Below are 18,373 nucleotides of genomic sequence, written 5' to 3' on the forward strand. Positions count from 1 at the left end.
ATGCCGTGCACATCGCAGTTTAATTATGCAAGGTGAATTCCCTAGGAATGAAATTGCCCAGAGAAAAAGTGTTTTCGGGAAAATCGAACGCCGTTCCCGTCCATGCATTGCAGAAATGCAATACAGCGCGTGTTTCGAAACACCTTATCTCAGACATTGTTACGTGAAACGTGCACGGCACGTGCACATTCCAAGCCACATAATGCCGTGCACATCGCAGTTTAATTATGCAAGGTGAATTCCCTAGGAATGAAATTGCCCAGAGAAAAAGTGTTTTCGGGAAAATCGAACGCCGATCCCGTCCATGCATTGCAAAAATGCAATACAGCGCGTGTTTCGTAACACCTTATCTCAGACATTGTTACGTGAAACGTGCACGGCATGTGCACAATCTAAGCCACATAATGCTGTGCACATCGCAGTTTAATTATGCAAGGTGAATTCCCTAGGAATGAAATTGCTCGGAGAAAACCTTTTTTCGGGAAAATCGAACGCCTCTCCCCGCCATACATGCCAGAAATGCCATACAGCGCGTGTTTCGTAACACCTTATCTCAGACAATGTTGCGTAAAACGTGCACGGCACGTGCACATTCCAAGCCACATAATGCCGTGCACATCGCAGTCTAATTATGAACGGTGAGTTTGCTGGAAATTGAATTCATCAAAAAAAGATTGGTTTCGGAAAACTCGAACGCCTTCCCCTCCCTACATGCCAGAAATTTATTTCAGCGCGTATTTCTTATCACCTTATCTCAGACACTGTTGTGTGGTCAAACATAAATATATAAATATTGAGGGCAACGAATAATTTTAAAGCTAGGACACAAGTTAGGACTTCGAGCCAAATTTTTATATTACTTTTTATCTTTTTTTTTTTCTTGTTTTTGGTACACTGAGGCCATGTTCCAAATTACTAAAGTAGACACTTTGACAAGTTGAAATAACAATTGTCTTCGTTTCTTTTCTTAAACCAGGAACGCTCATTTTTGAAACCATATGTAAGGCAACGTCTAAGCTCAGGAAGATATTAAAATATCATGGAAAATATTAAGTCCATTTCATTACTGAGTAACAAATGCCGTTCACATATTTGATCTTCATACAGATTTAAATATATGCCCTAGTAAAAATATTTCAAGGATGTAACAGGGAACCCTTTTATCGCAATACAGTCCAGCTTGAAGTTACTGAACATCACATCATGAAGAACTAAAATTGAGATATACATTGTTACTAATAATACATTCAGGTGAAAGGCACATGGCACATTTTATTTAATTCAGGTCTTATTTTAACCAAGGCACCAATTTCGCATAATTATCCTTTTTCTAATCTTCATGGCGTCCGTCCAATTTGTGAGGTTTGCCATCACATTTGCATCGCATTCCTGTAAAGAAAGAAAATTTTAACGCTGGTTTTATAACAATAAAATGCACACACCAGCGTGTAAACACATCGTCGTTTTTAGTTTTTTTTTTCAATTGCACTGCATTTATTGTGTAATAAAATACGTGATGAAATATTCACCCCAAAACAGGCACTAAAATGTACTTTTTTTTAAATAAAATTTGGGTGCTTGGGAGGATATTTCGTTTAGTTACCCGAACGAAGAGGTAAACATTTAGTCCCTTGAATATTTTATCACGGGAGCCGTGCCACTATTTCTGGGCTTTCACTAAATATCGCGCTGCATTATTCTATGGCGGTCTCAACCTACGATACATGGGTTACATTATGATTAGGATTCCGTGTTTTCGGAGTTTAGTTCTCGTGAAACTAGGAGGGTGTTTTGCAGACTTTATTTTTAGGAAAGGATTCGGAGTTTATCGAAGTTTACTCTCGTCAGATTCCCAGGTCTTTTTTTTAAATTATAGGTTTATTTTACTCGTAGAACTTAAAAATTCAAAAACAAAATAAATGATGACCGGGTACCATGACCCGTTGTGGCGTAGGAACCTCGACATGCTAAAAAGCTATCCCCCTTTTGTTAGTAGTTCCAAATTTCGAAGGAAACTGAAGTGAAATCTCCCCAGGACCACAGACCTTGTGCTCTTATAAAGTTTAGCGGTAAAACTCCGTCTTTTTTTGTTTCTTTTGTCGCTGTGACCTTAAAATTTTGAGTTTTTCGGATAAATTCGAATTTACGGGACATTTACCGGCGAATGTTTTTCGTATTTTTTTTTATTCATCCTAAAATACGGAACCCTAGTTATATATCGTAATGGCAGCTTCAACACAATCAGAGAAAGGAGTGGCGTTAACATTCTCAAGTTAAAGGCAGAATGGGCAGCCAGATGATCTTGAACCAGTTATATGCCGCCCAACGTTCATCACAGTCGTGCACTGGGGTTGGCAACCACATCGCACGTGCTAAGCTGCAGACAGGGTTAGGAGTCGGCTGTTAGCGTCGCTGCAGCGATTTGGCTGGCGTCACCAACCGAATACTTGTTCACGCATTGATTGTCACGAGGCCAAGCCGTTTGCTCCCGCAGTACTCGTCTGCAATCTATATGAGCTGCATTTGAATATATTCATTACAAATAGTCCCGCAACTACGACAACGTTACGACACCCGCTACTCCGTCATTATGTTTGGTGAAGGGGAAGTTGGAAGAAGTTCACACGTATCATGGACTTTACACAGCGGCAAAGACGCTTCATGGTCAGTGGCGTTGCGAGCAGGCATACTAGGATAGCACAAGTGCCAGTATGTTTGTGTAAAAAGAAAAACGTCCCAACCTAATGTCGTTCATTTGGAGGTCAGTGCGTTGGTGTAGCGTAAAGTCTTGAGAGAGAATGAAGACCCTAACAGAACACGAACAGCACATTCGTAAAAAATGTACTTTATGTATTCTGTCCCTATATAGTTTTTTTCCCTATCGTTCCAAGGTATTTTAAATATCAATATTAGTACGTAATTGCTACTGTTGCTAATGTTGATACCACTGCTAATACCCCTGCTGTTATTCCTGCATCTATTTTTGACAAATATACAATCACATTTACTACTTATAATATTATGTAAAAAAATTGAACGAAGACACTTATTTGACACTGCTGACGTGTAGGAATGCGAAAGAATTCTTACACGTAGCTCAATGCCAACAATGTATGAGACGTTTCGTCTCCTATGCGGGAGACATCATCAGTGCGGCCTGGGGACACCCGACTAGCTACCAGCAATCCCTCCTTCCCGCATAGGAGACGAAACGTCTGATAAATTGTTGGTATTGTTAAGCAAGTCGGGGGTATTTGTTTTTAATCATGAATTCCGGCTTTCGGACAATTTTTGCATACACGGAGCGCATTCCTACAAGCAGCGCGCCACGTCTTCCTTTTTCACACGGCGCTCCGGCAGTGACGTCACGCTCCCTCATTGCGCAGGCGCGGCACCCCCGCCGGCACCACGGCTTCCGTGACGACGCATCTGGGTTGCTGTGCTCTTCTTTGTGTTTCTTTGTTTTTTGTTTTTTCTGAGGCGGCGTCCGCTTGGCAGTTAATGGGACTTTATGTACCGTTTCGGTCAGCCGATGGATATTTAGGTGTTGTTTCGCTCAACCAAAGGGTATTTAGGTGTCGTTTTTCGCAGCTACAGACATGAGATATCGCCGGCTTCGTTCCATGGGGCAGTTACTGCTTTCGCAGTTATATTTTGATATTTTAATAATTCTTGCAGAAAAGCTACTGGGAGCACCGGTTGCAAATATTAAGCAGGAATGTGCCTCATCCCCAGGCTGAACGACGGACGGTATTGCACGTGGCCACTGCCTCCGCATTTATGTCCACCAGTCATGGTCAAGATGGTTGTTTGCCTAAACGCAACATTAGGAGGCTATAGGAACTTTAGATGGATCGTTAGTTTTCTGTTTCCTCCAGCCCCTTTACTAGTAGACTTGATCATGAGAAGTTAGGTGTAAGTATAAGAGGCGTTTTCCATTTTATAAAACAACTGTCAACAATGTTATGCAGCTGTTGCACGTTAAAAATGTTTCGTGCTATGTGCCGTCAGTGCACTGGATATAGGAAAATATCTGATTATCTGAATATGCATTACAGGGATGACTGACTACCTCCCTCAGGAGGATTCGATAGTAAGACGCATGGTCTTGCAAATGTAAAAAATGGTTCGCGAACTGGCTCTGCAGATGGTAAACAGAGAGAAAATAAGTGCCAGTTGTGTTTTGTCTAAACAGAAGAATTATGGCATGATTTTTGTAAAGCAAAATTGAATGATAAATGACTTTTTGAAAAATCTGTAAAAGAGGGCAACTGTCATTAATATTCGCAAAATAAAAAGAAAAGAGTGGGAAGGCAGCGAGAACATTATCTCGTGACTTACCCCAAAGCCACCTTGGGGGCAAACTGACTCTGGCAACCGCACCTTCGGGCCATTGCATCCGACCATGCAGTCGTAAGGAGTCCAAGAAAGACTTTCCTGCTGTAGATCGGGTATAATGTCACAAATCAGAATTAAAATAAAGCTATGCCCAATGAAGAGTAAACAAACAAAACAATTTAAAAGGTGATTATAAAGACCTGCCCTCAAGCAGGGAAAAGGAACCCGATCCTCACTTTCCTTCTCGGCAACCCTCCCACAACATAAAGGCATTGAATCACCTGTCGTTTTCTCCTCGACATTTTCTGAATTTTTTTTTTTTTTGACCGCCTGCTTTGTATTTTTGTAGAACTTTGGGGTGGGTACAATGACAGTTTAAAATGAAATCCAAATAAATTAAAAACTGACTATTGCTCTTTTTTTTTTGCCGTGCCTTTCATTTACAAAACGCAAACGTTATTTCTACAGTCAGTGGGAACCTCACAAATAAAGACAAGATTAATCATGGCTAAGCCCAGTCCTAAGGCGTATCCGATTTACGAGAAGCCCGTCAGGTTTTCTAGGCATCCGCAACAGAGGAGCACGGCGTCCTGCGAAGAGAGGGAGCTCCTCAAGGACAGCAGGTTGCGGGCGGACGGAGATTCCCCAAATGGAACTGATAGCGAGTTCGTTTCACACGCACTGGCACCGTTCGAGTTCTCTCCCAGAATGCATCGCACTCGCCGCGTGTTGCACAGAGAACTGTACTTGAACGAACTCGCCAAATGATCCGAGTGCAGAAGACTGATGCTGCCGCCATCTATGTTGTAGAAAAGTTACCGACCTCAAACCGAAACTAGCGCCTTTCTGTTCGGAGTGATCGGTGGGAATGCGAGAGTGTAGCCGCTACCAACGTTTATCTACAAACCTTGGTCGCTGCAACCTGTAGTTTATAGATGCGATGACTTCAAGCAACTCGGCTGTCGTAGAGATAATTACACACGGCGTAAATTTCCGCAACCAGCTGTCTACAAAGCAGCTGGTTGCGATCTTTCAATTTTTATAACCGTTTACACTGAAGAAAACTGATGATGCTGTCCGAGCAGAAGCTTGATCGGTTTGAGCATGGTATTATGCGTGAACCACTAAAAGGGCACGGCTTAAAACTAGTCTGTTGGAATATCCAGCAAAACTTTTCGTGGGACTTTCGATTTCGATCGTGTGGATCAGACTTTAGCCTTGGCGAGGGCGTGGACAACGAGAGCTTTCTCGAACAAAATACGACGGGGCAAGTTAGCTGACGAAGGTAAATGTTAAACATGATGTTGCTGCCCAAGCCTCGAGTAAAGTCACTATGTTTAGCTTTCTTTGATGCTTATTGGCCAGTCAGAGGTTTCTGCTGGGGGAGTTTCTTCGACAAATGTTCAATTTTTCACCCGCACACTCATGGCGATAATAATAATAATAATAATAATAATAATAATTTTTATTTTTCACGAGAAAGTTTGCCCACTCAGCGGCGTGCAAGGCTAGACAGAAAGGTTAGTACCCTTACGCATGTGCGCCTGCTAGCCCGCCGCTGAATAGGTGTAAACATAAACAAACAGTAGTCGTAAGTACAAGATAACATGTATACATGTATAAAAAAACCAATAATCATAACCCAGAGGGGAAGAAACCTCGCTGTGCCCCACGCCACCCCCACGCAGACCACGGCGGAGGCCCCAACCACAAGCCCAAACCCGCTGTGTGTGGTGCACCCGCGCAGCCGAGCCCGCAACCGCGGCCTTCGGCACGCCCAGGGTGACACGGAGCACGCGCGAAGACCCTTGAGCGAACCTCTTACGGGCCATCAACTTGTGAACAGATGCTGGCCGTGTCGTCTGCATAGCTCATGGGATTCCTCCCTGCCCCGCGGAAGAGGCTTGGGCTCCCTCAGCGGAACAGAGAGAAGCTCACGTACGCCTGCAGGGATCGCGGACAGGCCATGCCTCACAGTCCTGGCATGCAGTGGCTCAGGCTGGCCAGTACGTCTATTCACACGCACTGCCGTTGATAGGTACGACCCGGTCAGTGAGCCGTCCAGAGTGCGGAAAACCAGGCGCACGCGAGCCATTCTCCATTGATGCGTTTATTCTGAGCATTTCTTTACACACTGGTATATTCCAGCGTTTGTACGGCAACAGAACGACTAATTAAAACCTCAAAATAAAGTGCGGTTTGTCAATTGCTTCCTTCATGAAATATCAGACGCTCACAATTCAAGCTCGCGTTTGATATTTTTAAATGTAAAACACAAGCTTATTTGATTCCGTTGCCCGCGTCCCACGGGCAACGGAATCAAATGTGTCACTACCTTGGTAACATTGTGAGCGTTTTCTAAAATGTTACTGGTTTTCACGTAAAATAGAGGTCTTTCCATTAAACAAAAAAAATAAAAAATCTAGAAGGCTGCTTTGGATTATATAAAAAATATCTGATTTGTATTTGATTCTTCGCAATACTTACTTTATATCCATTGAGTTTGCAGAATATACTTCCGCCCTCCATTACAACTCCGAAGCAGTCAAAGCCATCATTGGCCTCAGAGAAAAACCCTTCTAAAAAAAATGTTATGAAGGTGCAGCCAAAAAAGGATATTATTGTGAGTTTTAGAATCGCGTACCCGAGCAAGTGCAAGCAAAAATAATAATCCTTGGAGAAGGGGAACAAGGGGGACAAAGGACAAACACAAATCTCCACACACAGCAAATCTCCAAAACACAGTTTGGGGGTTTGTGTTTTTCCCTTGTCCCCTTGTTCCCCATCTACAGAAATTACTATCATTATTTTTGCCCTGTTGGCTTGCACCTGTGCATTATTTGCATTATCATAGCATGAACTGTGCCCATGCGTTAGCATTGCGTAAAATGCTGGTAGCTTTCTAAGATTGTAGGGAGAAGTTCGCCTAATGAAAATTTGATATTAAGTTCTTTTGTCAATAATTTTTATTCGTAAAATTATTCATTTTAAGTTATCCACCAAAGCATTTTAATACGGGATTTAAAAATTGGGCCATCTGCACAAAACATCCGACGTTATCTATAAACATCATCATCAGTTATTTTTAGCACTCCACAATAGCTGAATTTTTAGTAACTGATTGCTTAATCCCCTCAACAGCTTCCAAAAGCGCATTAACCCGGCAAGTCGCGACCACTTCATTTGCGATGTCAAGATTCTCCAATTTCTTGAACACATGTCTAGACGAAAGATGATCAGTTCAACACTGTAGCCTGTGTGAGACTCATGAAGGTGACGTGAAGCAGTTTCTGAAATCTCCTAAATATTGCAATAACTCACTCTGCTGGTTGTGAAAATCCTAGAAATTTCTCAATCATTACTATACGCGTCCGATTTCCCAATAAAAGTGAAATAAAAAATCGCGACACACAGAGTTGGTCTCCGGCGATGGGAAGAGCATGTTCCGAAACCAGGACCGCTGTCAGCCAATAGCTGACAGTGGACCTGGCACCTCCGACCGGCGGAATCGCGGAGTGATATCTTCAATGCACGCGCCTCGTTGCCCATTCAGTCCGCACTACGATTCGAACCTGCGAGCACTCGCTCGAGAGCTGACGACCGGACACCATCACTACCACGAAAAAAAAAAAAAAAAAATATGGTGCGCCTTTTTTTTTTAGGCGAATATTGCAATAATATGTTCTCTCTTGGCGAAAAGCTAAAATTTTTCGACTACACCTATTTGGTTTTATCATCTAAAAATGCATACATATTTTGTACTATCAGCGTTTGCAATCTCAACGAAATTTCAACTTTTCATTGGTCACATATCGTCCTTGCTGCCGGAACAATACTCCACCCCGCCGGAGATAACTTCTGTGCCCTCGATTTTTTATTGCTTTGCCAATAGAAAAATCGGCTGCGCATCGTTCTGATTTATGAATTTATAGGATGCTTAGAGCCCGCACAGGGAGTTATCGCCGTATTTAGGCGATCTCAGAAACCTCCTTAGAGCACCTTTAAATGGCATGCGAAGCACTGACTTCTATTTGGTCAGCCTCGTCAGACACCTGACGTTCATTGGCATTGTTTGCAATACCAAACGACGTTCAGAGAGCACCGGTGGTATCCAATCACGGGTGTTTCTTAAAGAAGGAAAGCTGGCAAAGTATATTTAGAAAGAAAGCAGAAGAAATGTTATAATTTCTAAACATTGATATCTTTATACGACTTACCTTGAAATGCAGGTAGAATAAGCACCACGGCGAAAAGTACGAGCCGCATGTTGATTATATTGCAATATAAAATCACAGTCTAACGGGAACCACCTCCTAAAAGAGAAACAATAAAATAAATATAGTGGCGAAACTCGACAGCTCAATTCTTTTTCTCGGAATGTAGAGGTAACTTTTTTAAAAGAGAGTTTCTGCGAAACATTAATGGTCATATATTTTTATGAAACCTTCGGCGTACATAAGGTTGCGAAATATATAATGAACAAACCATTTTCTTTTGACAAAAGTTTTTTTTGAAGTTTACGCGTCTCAATCTCTAACTGCGCCTCTTCTGGCGGCACTGAGCAGCGGCGGCGTTTATTGTGACGTCAAATGTTGTACGCAAGAGTAGACCCTTCCTCCTCGTTGTGCGTTGCAGTAGCTCATCGCAATAGCCATTTTTATTGAACGGGACCAGACAGGCATGGGCTTTCTGTGTAGCAGCCAGCCTTAGTTTCTAAGCTTGGCTTACCTTAGCACAGCGCTACGTTCAGGTCCGAACTCGACGCTAACTTTTCAACAGGAGACTTCGAACTTGAGAACACAGGTGCCCTCCATGCGCCGGCGAAAACCGTCGCGATCATCTATATTCCAGAACGTCTACTCAATTCGCCGGCAAGCGAAGAACAATTCGATAATAAGAGGAGTGAAAAACACGTCTCCCGTAAATTTCATCAAGTACTGGCCATGATGAACGATGAATTGTAGTGATTTCCAGACCGCCGAGAACACGAACGCTTTGCACAGGCATTTTCCAGAGCAAATACAAGAAAAACATGGAGTCGTGTTGTCACCGTTGCCACTTACAACTGCGAGACACACCATTGAAATTAAGCTCCATTACGGTAACTTCGCTACTTTTTTTCTGAACGTAACTGTAACTGTAACGAATTACATTTTGAAAGTAACTTACCCAAGACTGATTTAGAGACAAAATTGGTTTTATATATATATTGATGGAAGCAAATATTACCCAAAATGGCAGGAACAGCATTAAAACGTAGCTGAAAATATCTACCTACAACAGACTGGTATTTAAACGTACGGTATTATGAATTCTATTTCACGAGCACACATTGAACTCGTGGGGCCTCTAACAGCACTGCATTGCGGCAAAAACTAATACAAAAGTGTAGCAATTTCGAAGAGAACTTACGTAATGCGTTCTTGCTTCAAGGAACTTGATGGGGCGATTGCTCGTCTGAAGTGTGGAAATTTTGCTGCCTTATTTATATCCCAGTTTGTGGGTGTGTTCCTCGCAACGGGCGGTTCCATGAGAATTTTCCCGCCAATGGTAGCTTTGGAAGCAGGCGGGAGGAGACTAAGACTCCACCTGTAAACATTGCCCTTACACTAGGATTGGGGGCATTGTTTCGCCCTTAGAATAAATGCAGTAAACAATCTGCGTATAAAAATATATTTTTATTTCTTTTTTCTTTTACCGATGGTTTGCACTTGAGTAATTCTCTTTCTTACGCCTTGTTTAGTTCTTCGAGTATTTTTTTTAAAGAGCTCTATGAGCTTCTAAAGCTTTATATTCTACACTGTGTGCATTTTCTACCGGAGCACACTCTGCAGAGATTTGAGAAGTGTTTTGTTATTGCCAGAAAGACACTAGGTTCTCTTCGAGGGAACGCCGTATCACGCAGCGCAGTGTAGTCCGTTTGAATTCGAGTCCCACCACAGACTCTACAAAAAAAAAAAAGCGGTTCGTATCATATGTAATGCTGAGTATAATAGTCATACTAGTCCATTATTTATTATATTGAATATTGTACAGATTCCTAATCAGTATTATAAACTTTTTCTTGCATTTAAAATATCTTTTTTGCCAAAAAGAAAAAATATTCATATCTATTTCCAACCCTAGGATGAGGGAGGTATAGGTCTGCAGACGCATGGTTAGATCCGCACTCCAGAACAAACTACGGAAATCAGACATTGAAATATATAGTACCTCGTTTTTTAAATCGCCTGAGCGAGTTGAATGTAGAAGTTTTGAATGAAACCATAAAAAATGTACGTTCCATGTTTGTGAGAGAGTGCCCCTGGAATTTGTAAACTTGGCTAAATCGATTACTTTTCCCCCTTCTCACATCTAATGTTGTTTATTTTTGTGCTATAAGTGTGATGGTGAAAGAAACATTTGTATGTACATGCTGTCCTCTTTCGCTGCTTTGGGGAGCCAGAGGCTCGTCAAGCAACAACTGAGTTGCTTTTTTCTCTGTTTCCCCTCTCCAAACGGAGAGAAATAAAGAGTTTAAATTTGAGACTGCGCTACAACCCTATAGAGAGCCAACCAAGCAGCTCCGAAAGTGCATCGTCACGGCGATAATCGTTCTTAAGCGTTTCTTTGTAGCGAACAAAACCAATCACGCACAGAGAATGCGTCGCAACTGATCTCCTGCGCTGAAGCTTTGAAGGTACCATGGCGCCCTTTGGTGGCGGTTATAGAGTGTCTAAGCAGTGTTGCTTGTTTAGCGGTTTCCCCCTAAAATTCCCAATCTTCTTAGTCGTCTACTTAAAAAAAAAAAGAAAAATAGCCGTTTGGCAGACTGTTTTGATTTTAAGCGATTGCAAATCATATGTTAGCCTTCTTTCAGCGGATCTAAAATTTCCTCGAGCTTCCATTTGTGCATAATAAATAACTCAATTTCTGTGGGAAGTTAGAGTCGCGGGGTCGCCATAATTGCTTACTTTCACTCTTTTGTCAAAGAAATAAAAAATCTGCCAAAGGCGTAGTGGGCAAATCTTCACGACTACAAAGTTGAGCCGCCTTGTTCATGCACCCAAGAACGACTTAGTATATATGCAAGTTCTTAAAGGGGAGCTCCGGCGAAATATTGATATTCATTGGTTTCTATCAAATTTTCACTGCTTATCAAATATACACCCGTGATTCTGTCTACGAAATATTGGATAAAAATAAAAGTATACGCATATATATATATTATTTAGAGAAAATGATTTTTAAAGTGCGTGTACACCTTCGAATCACTTTCTGCCGCTCTAACTGGCAAAAACGAGCAGGGGCGCCCTTGACGTCAAATGTTGCATCCAAGAGCAGACGACGCCTACTCCATGGCGTTGTGCGTTGCAGTGATAGTGAACGTGTGTGGTTCTGTGAGTATGGTTCTGGATTAGGCTGTTCGCGGCATGCGATGGAGGGGGAGGGGGGAATCCGTGACGGCCTGTGGGGTGCACAAACACCACGAAGGAATACAAGAGAGTGATATCCTATTGGTGTCCGACCGAGAGGTCTCTGCGAAGGAAGGGGGGCCGAGCAGTCTGGCACGAATGCTGAGTCCTAGAGTTCGCGTCGTGCTAGAAAACGGTTCCCACCTCGCTAGCAAATAAAACCTTCCATGCCATTCTTCTTCGACGTGGCATCTGGGTCTATACATGTAGCCGGATTGCGAGTGCGCCGACATGTAGACTTCAAGGGGGCCTCAGGGAAGGTTCCCCGGAAGGCGATGCAGGCGGATCGAATGCGAGAAGCAAATCGTCTGAAATCTCGTGCTGGAAGTTCTAAAACATTTCCTCGCCAATGCTTGATGAATCGTAGTTCACTATTTCGCACGGAAAATCCCGACTGCCTTCTGATTGCTTCTGACGTCGGACGAAACAGGCTGAAGCTGGCCGTGGGCTGATGCTTACACAACATCTGACGTCACAACAAGATGGCGAGCCAGTAAAGTTGGAGGTTAGTTTTGGTTTCGGTTACGTCTTATATTTAGAGGCGTGCATATCCGAGGATATTCGCGGATATCCGGCAATACCGTCATTTGATTGCCGGCATATTCTTTGCCTATTTCGTTCGTTGGGTAAGCGCCAAGATGAGGGCAAGCGCAAAGAGATACCCGCTTCCCGACAGAGTATATTACGAAAAACCAAAACGAAGGAAAATTTCTTTCTGTACGCTGTCTACTGTGGGCACCCTGGCGGCTCCCCAGCTCAGTTGCCCGACTGCGGGGCAAAGGTGGCGAACTTTCCCGCGTCACGGCGGAACCAAGCCGGCCACGCGCACATCCCGTACGCCGCCTTGATAAGGCGGATCAGACGCGGCGCACAGGCAGCCGCTGGCTGGACTCAAGCGCCGCCGCTGCTCGTTGGTTTTCTATTAGTATTCTTCATTGTCTCGTCCATGTCCAATTATATGTAGTTTCTTGTTGTTCAAACCGTTGGCTCCGTGTTATTCCTGCGGGTCGGGTATGCAGCGAGGCAAACCGACCGCAACAAACACCTCGGCATAGTGGGCCGTATTTGGGGGTTTTGAGTTTCCGCTTTTAGTTTCGACTGAATTCGTGGCAATCGGTCGTAGTTCCCGAATAATCAATGCAATCAGCCTTCTGCTCCGTCTCACTTTAAGTCCGACCGCATGCCAAAGCTACGATGGAATAGAGACACTTGAGCGGCGCTGATAATGTCACGGCAATCGACGTCTATGTGCGTTTTCTTTCACGGTTAAACTCATAACACGCAAAAGAAGAAAAAAAAAAGTCCTTCACACGTGGCAATTTTTCTCAGCAACTTGACTCCTCAACACCAGCAACATGGTTCGCCAGCGTTCACTCGTAGCAATCGAATTTCCGCGATGTGCCGTCATCATCGTTGAAATTTAATTTTCGCGTACTATTTCGACACATAGTTACGCGTTATAAATGTGTTTTTATAGATTTAAATGGCGTTGAGAACACTGACTCATTTTTTCTGAAACGATTTATTTCAAACAGACGATCTATTTCAATCCAGAAAGAAGACTAGCTGGCATTATCACAACCAAAGTTATAGCGCCTAGCGAGGAAAACAATCGAGCACGAAGCACGACATCTGAATATTAAAGATAGGTCCAGGATGACCTCCATTCTGGATTTCGTACGAACGTAACAAAGAGAAGTTTATTGCTGAAATGAGTAGAAATTTGTCTACCCCTCTGCCGTCCTTATGTTCACTTCATATTTCAAAAAAGAACAATCTCAAGCCTTCCATGTATGCGGGAAGCCGCCATAATTGTAATTATAACGGCAACTTTGGTTGAAGTCATAAGTGAAATTTTTGATGAAGTCCTGCACCTTAAATGTCATGTGGGGAGACATAAAAATAAGTCATATGAATGCAAAATGATTGTGCTCTAACAATAACTAACACCTTGGAGCAAAACCGAGCAGACACAAAACGCCCAAGTGAGACCCATACAATTGCCAACCTTTTTGCAAAGTTAGGTGTTTCTCAAGCGCGCGTCCTTGTGTAACCGATCCCTAACTATCATCATTTTTCTAGGGTGTCGAATGTGCTATCACGGAAACCTCCTATAGACGCCGTGGTCGTTGCTTAGGCGCATGTTTCAAATTCTAAAATATCTGTGTGCCATTGGATTTTTCACTCTACATATTTATACTTTTTACACGAAGAACTAACAACAGGCTGGGATTTATAAAACACATCAAGGCAAGCAAGAACAGTTGCATTTTAATATTGCCCTGAGATTTACCGCATCCAAAGAAACCACTTGCAGGTTGACGATAAATAATGAACTGAAAAAAAGGTTTAATCGGTGAACTTGTGCAAGAGGTAAAAAGGAACAACAAACGTCCAGAAAGCAGCAGCGAGCGTCGACAGCCGCAGCAGCGAGCGACGATGCGTCGGCGTGAAAACTGGTTTGCGCGAGGGCGAAGGAGTCGGCGAAACCGCGCTCGGCTCATCGTCTACACTCGGCCTATCAAATATTTGACCGTAAAAGTTTGGGAGTGAGCTAGGGTGAGACTGACTAAACAATTTCATTCTGTCCTCTGTATCTTTTACACTCGGGCTACAAATAAACACGAGGAAAGATTAAAAACGAACCGCTCACGTCCTTGAACTAAAATTTTCAAGTCTAGGAAATCTCGCAGTGAACTTCATTTCACTACAGCACGTATATATCTGCGAACATGTGTGTTCAAGATGAAAACCGTGAAGCCACACGTGGGTTTTGAGAGTGACGCCAAAACTTTTATAATGTTTTACGACTTTCAGTTCAGTATTAATGTGATTGTTCGCATCTTGGCAAGCATTATTAAACACCACAAATTTTACTAAGAAGGACTCGAGAAATCTAACGTTACGTGTGCCTGTATCAAAGAAAATAGTTGCACATCACTATGAGTGTACGACACTTTTTCATCCTTTATTTTCTTAAGGTGACCCCCCCCTTTCTTCCCGTTTCTCCGTCCGTTCTGCTCCATTCCCGTTTTGTGGCGACTTGGCCAGCGGCAGCAAAAAACGTGGACGACGCCTGTTATTGACGATTCGCATTGAGAAAACATTCAACGCGCTTAGCGCACGAACACGACAAAAGCGTGTGTTGCTGCTCAAATTACTACATTCATCGTTTAAGCGTTCAGGTGAAGCGCAAAAAACATGAGCAATGATTATAGCAAAAACAACTGCGGTGCAAAAACATAAAGTAGTAGCTGGCAAACATGAAGTGTCGTAAGCACTAACGTAAATGCAGGGTAGCGCATGGCGTTGTTGCGTGCATTGTGTCTTTCTTAGTTTGTCTTATATTATATTGAAATACATGTTCTGAAAATATAAAAATACCTTCTCAAAGGAAAATGTACTGTTCTATAGAAGAACAGCACCCGTTTTCGCATCTTGAAGGGAAACTATGTACTAGACCTCGCTGATTGTTCGCTCGCTAGCATAAGATACTCAAGCTATTGTACGCTGTTTACTGCGCAACTTTCTCGCTTCCATTGTGTTGTCGTTACGTACTCTCTTATTGTACTTCGAAAAGGAACAATATTAATATAACAAAAATCAACTTTTGTCAACTGTTATTTCGTTTGGATAGAAAGGACAGGCACTAAAGTTGCGTTCTGCAAATCTCTCGCAGGTGTTCTGCAGCGGCTCCCACAGTTCAAGCGCTGCATATCAATGCAAGACGCCGGATATTTTTAAGCTCAGCGACTTCCTCATTGTTTTTCTACTCTCCCAAGTGACCACATGTGTGCTGGTCAGCCATGTTTATTGCGGGGGCTTTCGTAACCGCGCTGCCGCAACCGGCAGCCCGGGGGCCAACTGAAACACCTGCAATAGCATAGTGTAACATCCCCCTTCTTTCGGCATTGTGGGATTATCAGTTTTTTTAAGGTACATAGCCCTTCAGATACCGTATTTACTCGAGTAATAGCCGCACTGTTTATGGAGAAAATCTTAGGGCTCGCTTCTCCGCGGAGCACGCGGATCGCCAATTGTCACGATCGACAGCGTGATTCCAGCTGTTTACAGGACAGAAATAACGGAAGGTTGCATTTGTATGGAGACTCGTGTTCCTGATCTAGTTATTCGCCATGTCATTTCTGTGCAACGTGATGATTGGCTATATATGTGCTTTGCGGGAAAGTAGACACAAGGGTCTTGTTCATAAATAGTGCCGCTATTACCCGAGTAAATACGGTAGTTTGGTACTGGGCCTTCACGAACTCGTCGGATATTTAGGCTGCTTGGACCCTTTGAATTTGCCTTCAGAAGACATTTTGCAGACACAGCTGTCTCCTGCTGGGCCTTCTTCCTGATGATGGCTTTCGGCCTGGTCGTTGTCCACCTCGTTTTCTTCTTGACCACTCCACGTTGGGACTAGCACCTTGCATGACGGCTCTCATTCGCCGAAGTACATACATTTCTATTCGTTTCAACATCATACGATCTGTTCTTTGCCCTCTGCACGACTAATTTTTGCCCCGTGTGCGTTTTCCTGTGGGTTGGACTCTCACAGAGTCTCCTTGGAGTAGTGGAGGTAGATCTTCCTCTTTTTCATTGTAATTGTTTACCATTATGTTCCTCAGTGCTTGTTTTTGGCGCTTGTAGTTGATTTGTGGAAGTAGCCGCATGGTCGTGGGAAAGAGAGTGCTTCGGGTTCCTTTTCTAATAAGTAGCTGGGGAGGGATGGCATTGAGTTCTTGTCTCGTTGTGCTCCGATACTCCAGTACACTCTTAGAAAAAAGGGTATGGATAGTCCTCCCTTAGGGGAGGAACGGTCTTGTAACCTATGTTCCTTTAGAAAGGGAGAAACTTTCGTCCCCGAAGCAGGGGAGCAAAGTTCCTCCGTCGCTTGCATCTCAATATGGCGGCCCCGAATCGAGCAAATCGAGCCCAATAAGGCTTGACGAGGACGCTACGTCTCTTGTACGGGACGTGAGAAGCAGCTAATAAAAGCATAACACGAGCTTTCCGCGAACTGTGTTTATTTCCGAAGCCAGATTCCCCCCACAGGTACAGAAACTTGCGTTTCGAAAGCATTTACTCAGTCTTCTCGTCGACAGCACTGTGATGTTAAACGGAGACAACCGATACCCAGTTACTTCGCGCACTTTGCGTCTTACCTTTGGTGTTCCTCGAGTCACAATTCCTTCGTCAACCGCACATCACGGAGAAGGGCAAACTCAATCCGCGAAACCAAAAGCCGCCCTCGAAAGAACAAACTCGAAGCCGCTGTTTATCGCGTAGCGTGAAAGAAGGTTAAATCGCTAGCCACCAGATGGCGGGGTAAAGCAGAGTAATTGCAAGTAGCTAGGCTAGATGGCGCTAGGTACCGCCCAATTCATGTTTTACAAAAAAATAATTTGCTTCTCTTAGGGCATACTGCGCTTGGGGATCCTCTACTTTACACACATTACGCTTAATAGAAGCATCAGGTGAACATACATTGAGCACATACACAGCGCACACAAATATCAATACAGCGGAACACCACACTACCCCGAACACTACACCGTGCTCTGCATTTCCGTCTTTTATAGTGGTCGTTTTGAACGTACGGAACTTTTCGGTGACTCCCTAAGCAATAAAACATATACCCAGCATGTTAATCTTTTCCCAGCAATGTCATACCTCTGAGACTATTTTGAATGGCCCAGGGGATGAATCTCTTATTAAAAAGTAAACGCTCGATCGTGCCGTAATTATTTGACAGCTAATAAATCCAACCGCTCCAATGCGGTTCGAAGCCATGAGTTTGTTTCCCCTCACGGCACGTCGTAGCCTGATTTCTATTGGTTTTTCTATTTGTGCTGTTCGCGCAAAGCTGCAATTGCCGTCTTGAATTAATATCTGTAGAGCGGACATTCCCTCATCTGGAAGTGATGCTTCACGGGCTAAGAAATCGCTTTTCGATCAAATTGAATGCAGCCAAAGCCGCGACTTGCGGCAGGTGTTAAGTGTACGGAGCTACGCCGTGGCGAGCCCGAAAACTTCTAGCGCTCATCCCAGCGCGCCACGGAGGGCAATTTACCCAGGAACCGTAGTATATTTAAACAGCAAAATAAAGGGTAGCTTTTTTGTTTTTCGATTTTACCTACTATTTTTTTTTTTAATGCCGAAATTCCATACTGCAAATATACGTACTTTCTGTCACGATTTCGTACTGTTCAGTCCTTGCCCCAGAGCGTAATCGCTCTCGGGGACGAGACAATTCCGACAGTCACATTGGCCACTGTTCAGACCAGCGATCCAACATGACTATCCGCACGTTGATGCACGTAATCCCTGAAGTGGTATTAAACTTTTTAGTGTAAAGCGGAATGTCAACCTGCGACACCCCGCCCCCTCCGATCACGGCCCGACCAGCGGCATCAATGCCCAACAGTTTACGATCTCATCTTCTTGTTACACCACTGATACGCGAACACACGGTCACATCGGCGATAATTCCAGTCTTCTGTTCACAACCCACAACACTGCCATCACGATGTTGCAGCTATGTTGCTGACACGCACGAACACAGAACCACGTTGAAC

The 18,373-nt window shown here is 43.6% G+C and overlaps 1 protein-coding gene across 1 annotated transcript; it reads right to left on the reverse strand.

The window, feature by feature from the left end:
• Positions 1-1,293: 1,293 nt before the first annotated feature.
• Positions 1,294-16,468, reverse strand: LOC115320921. The gene is made up of 5 exons (XM_040205479.1): positions 16,352-16,468; positions 8,556-8,634; positions 6,826-6,917; positions 4,342-4,440; positions 1,294-1,389 (listed from the first exon to the last, which is right to left on the reverse strand). Exons 1-5 carry the CDS (start codon positions 16,466-16,468, stop codon positions 1,294-1,296), a joined length of 483 nt encoding a protein of 160 aa, XP_040061413.1.
• Between the last annotated feature and the right edge of the window lie 1,905 nt (positions 16,469-18,373).

Source organism: Ixodes scapularis, unplaced genomic scaffold (assembly GCF_016920785.2).
Source record: "Ixodes scapularis isolate PalLabHiFi unplaced genomic scaffold, ASM1692078v2 ptg000312l_1___fragment_3__unscaffolded, whole genome shotgun sequence".
Classification (NCBI taxonomy): Eukaryota; Metazoa; Arthropoda; class Arachnida; order Ixodida; family Ixodidae; genus Ixodes; species Ixodes scapularis.

Coding starts and splice junctions, on each gene's coding strand:
- LOC115320921 (XM_040205479.1), bottom strand. CDS start 16,468: ATGCGGCTACTTCCACAAATCAACTACAAGCGCCAAAAACAAGCACTG. Junction 4,441..6,825: donor GCAAACTCAATGGATATAAA/GTAAGTATTGCG, acceptor CCCGATCTACAG/CAGGAAAGTCTTTCTTGGAC. Junction 1,390..4,341: donor GCCCCCAAGGTGGCTTTGGG/GTAAGTCACGAG, acceptor CTTTCTTTACAG/GAATGCGATGCAAATGTGAT.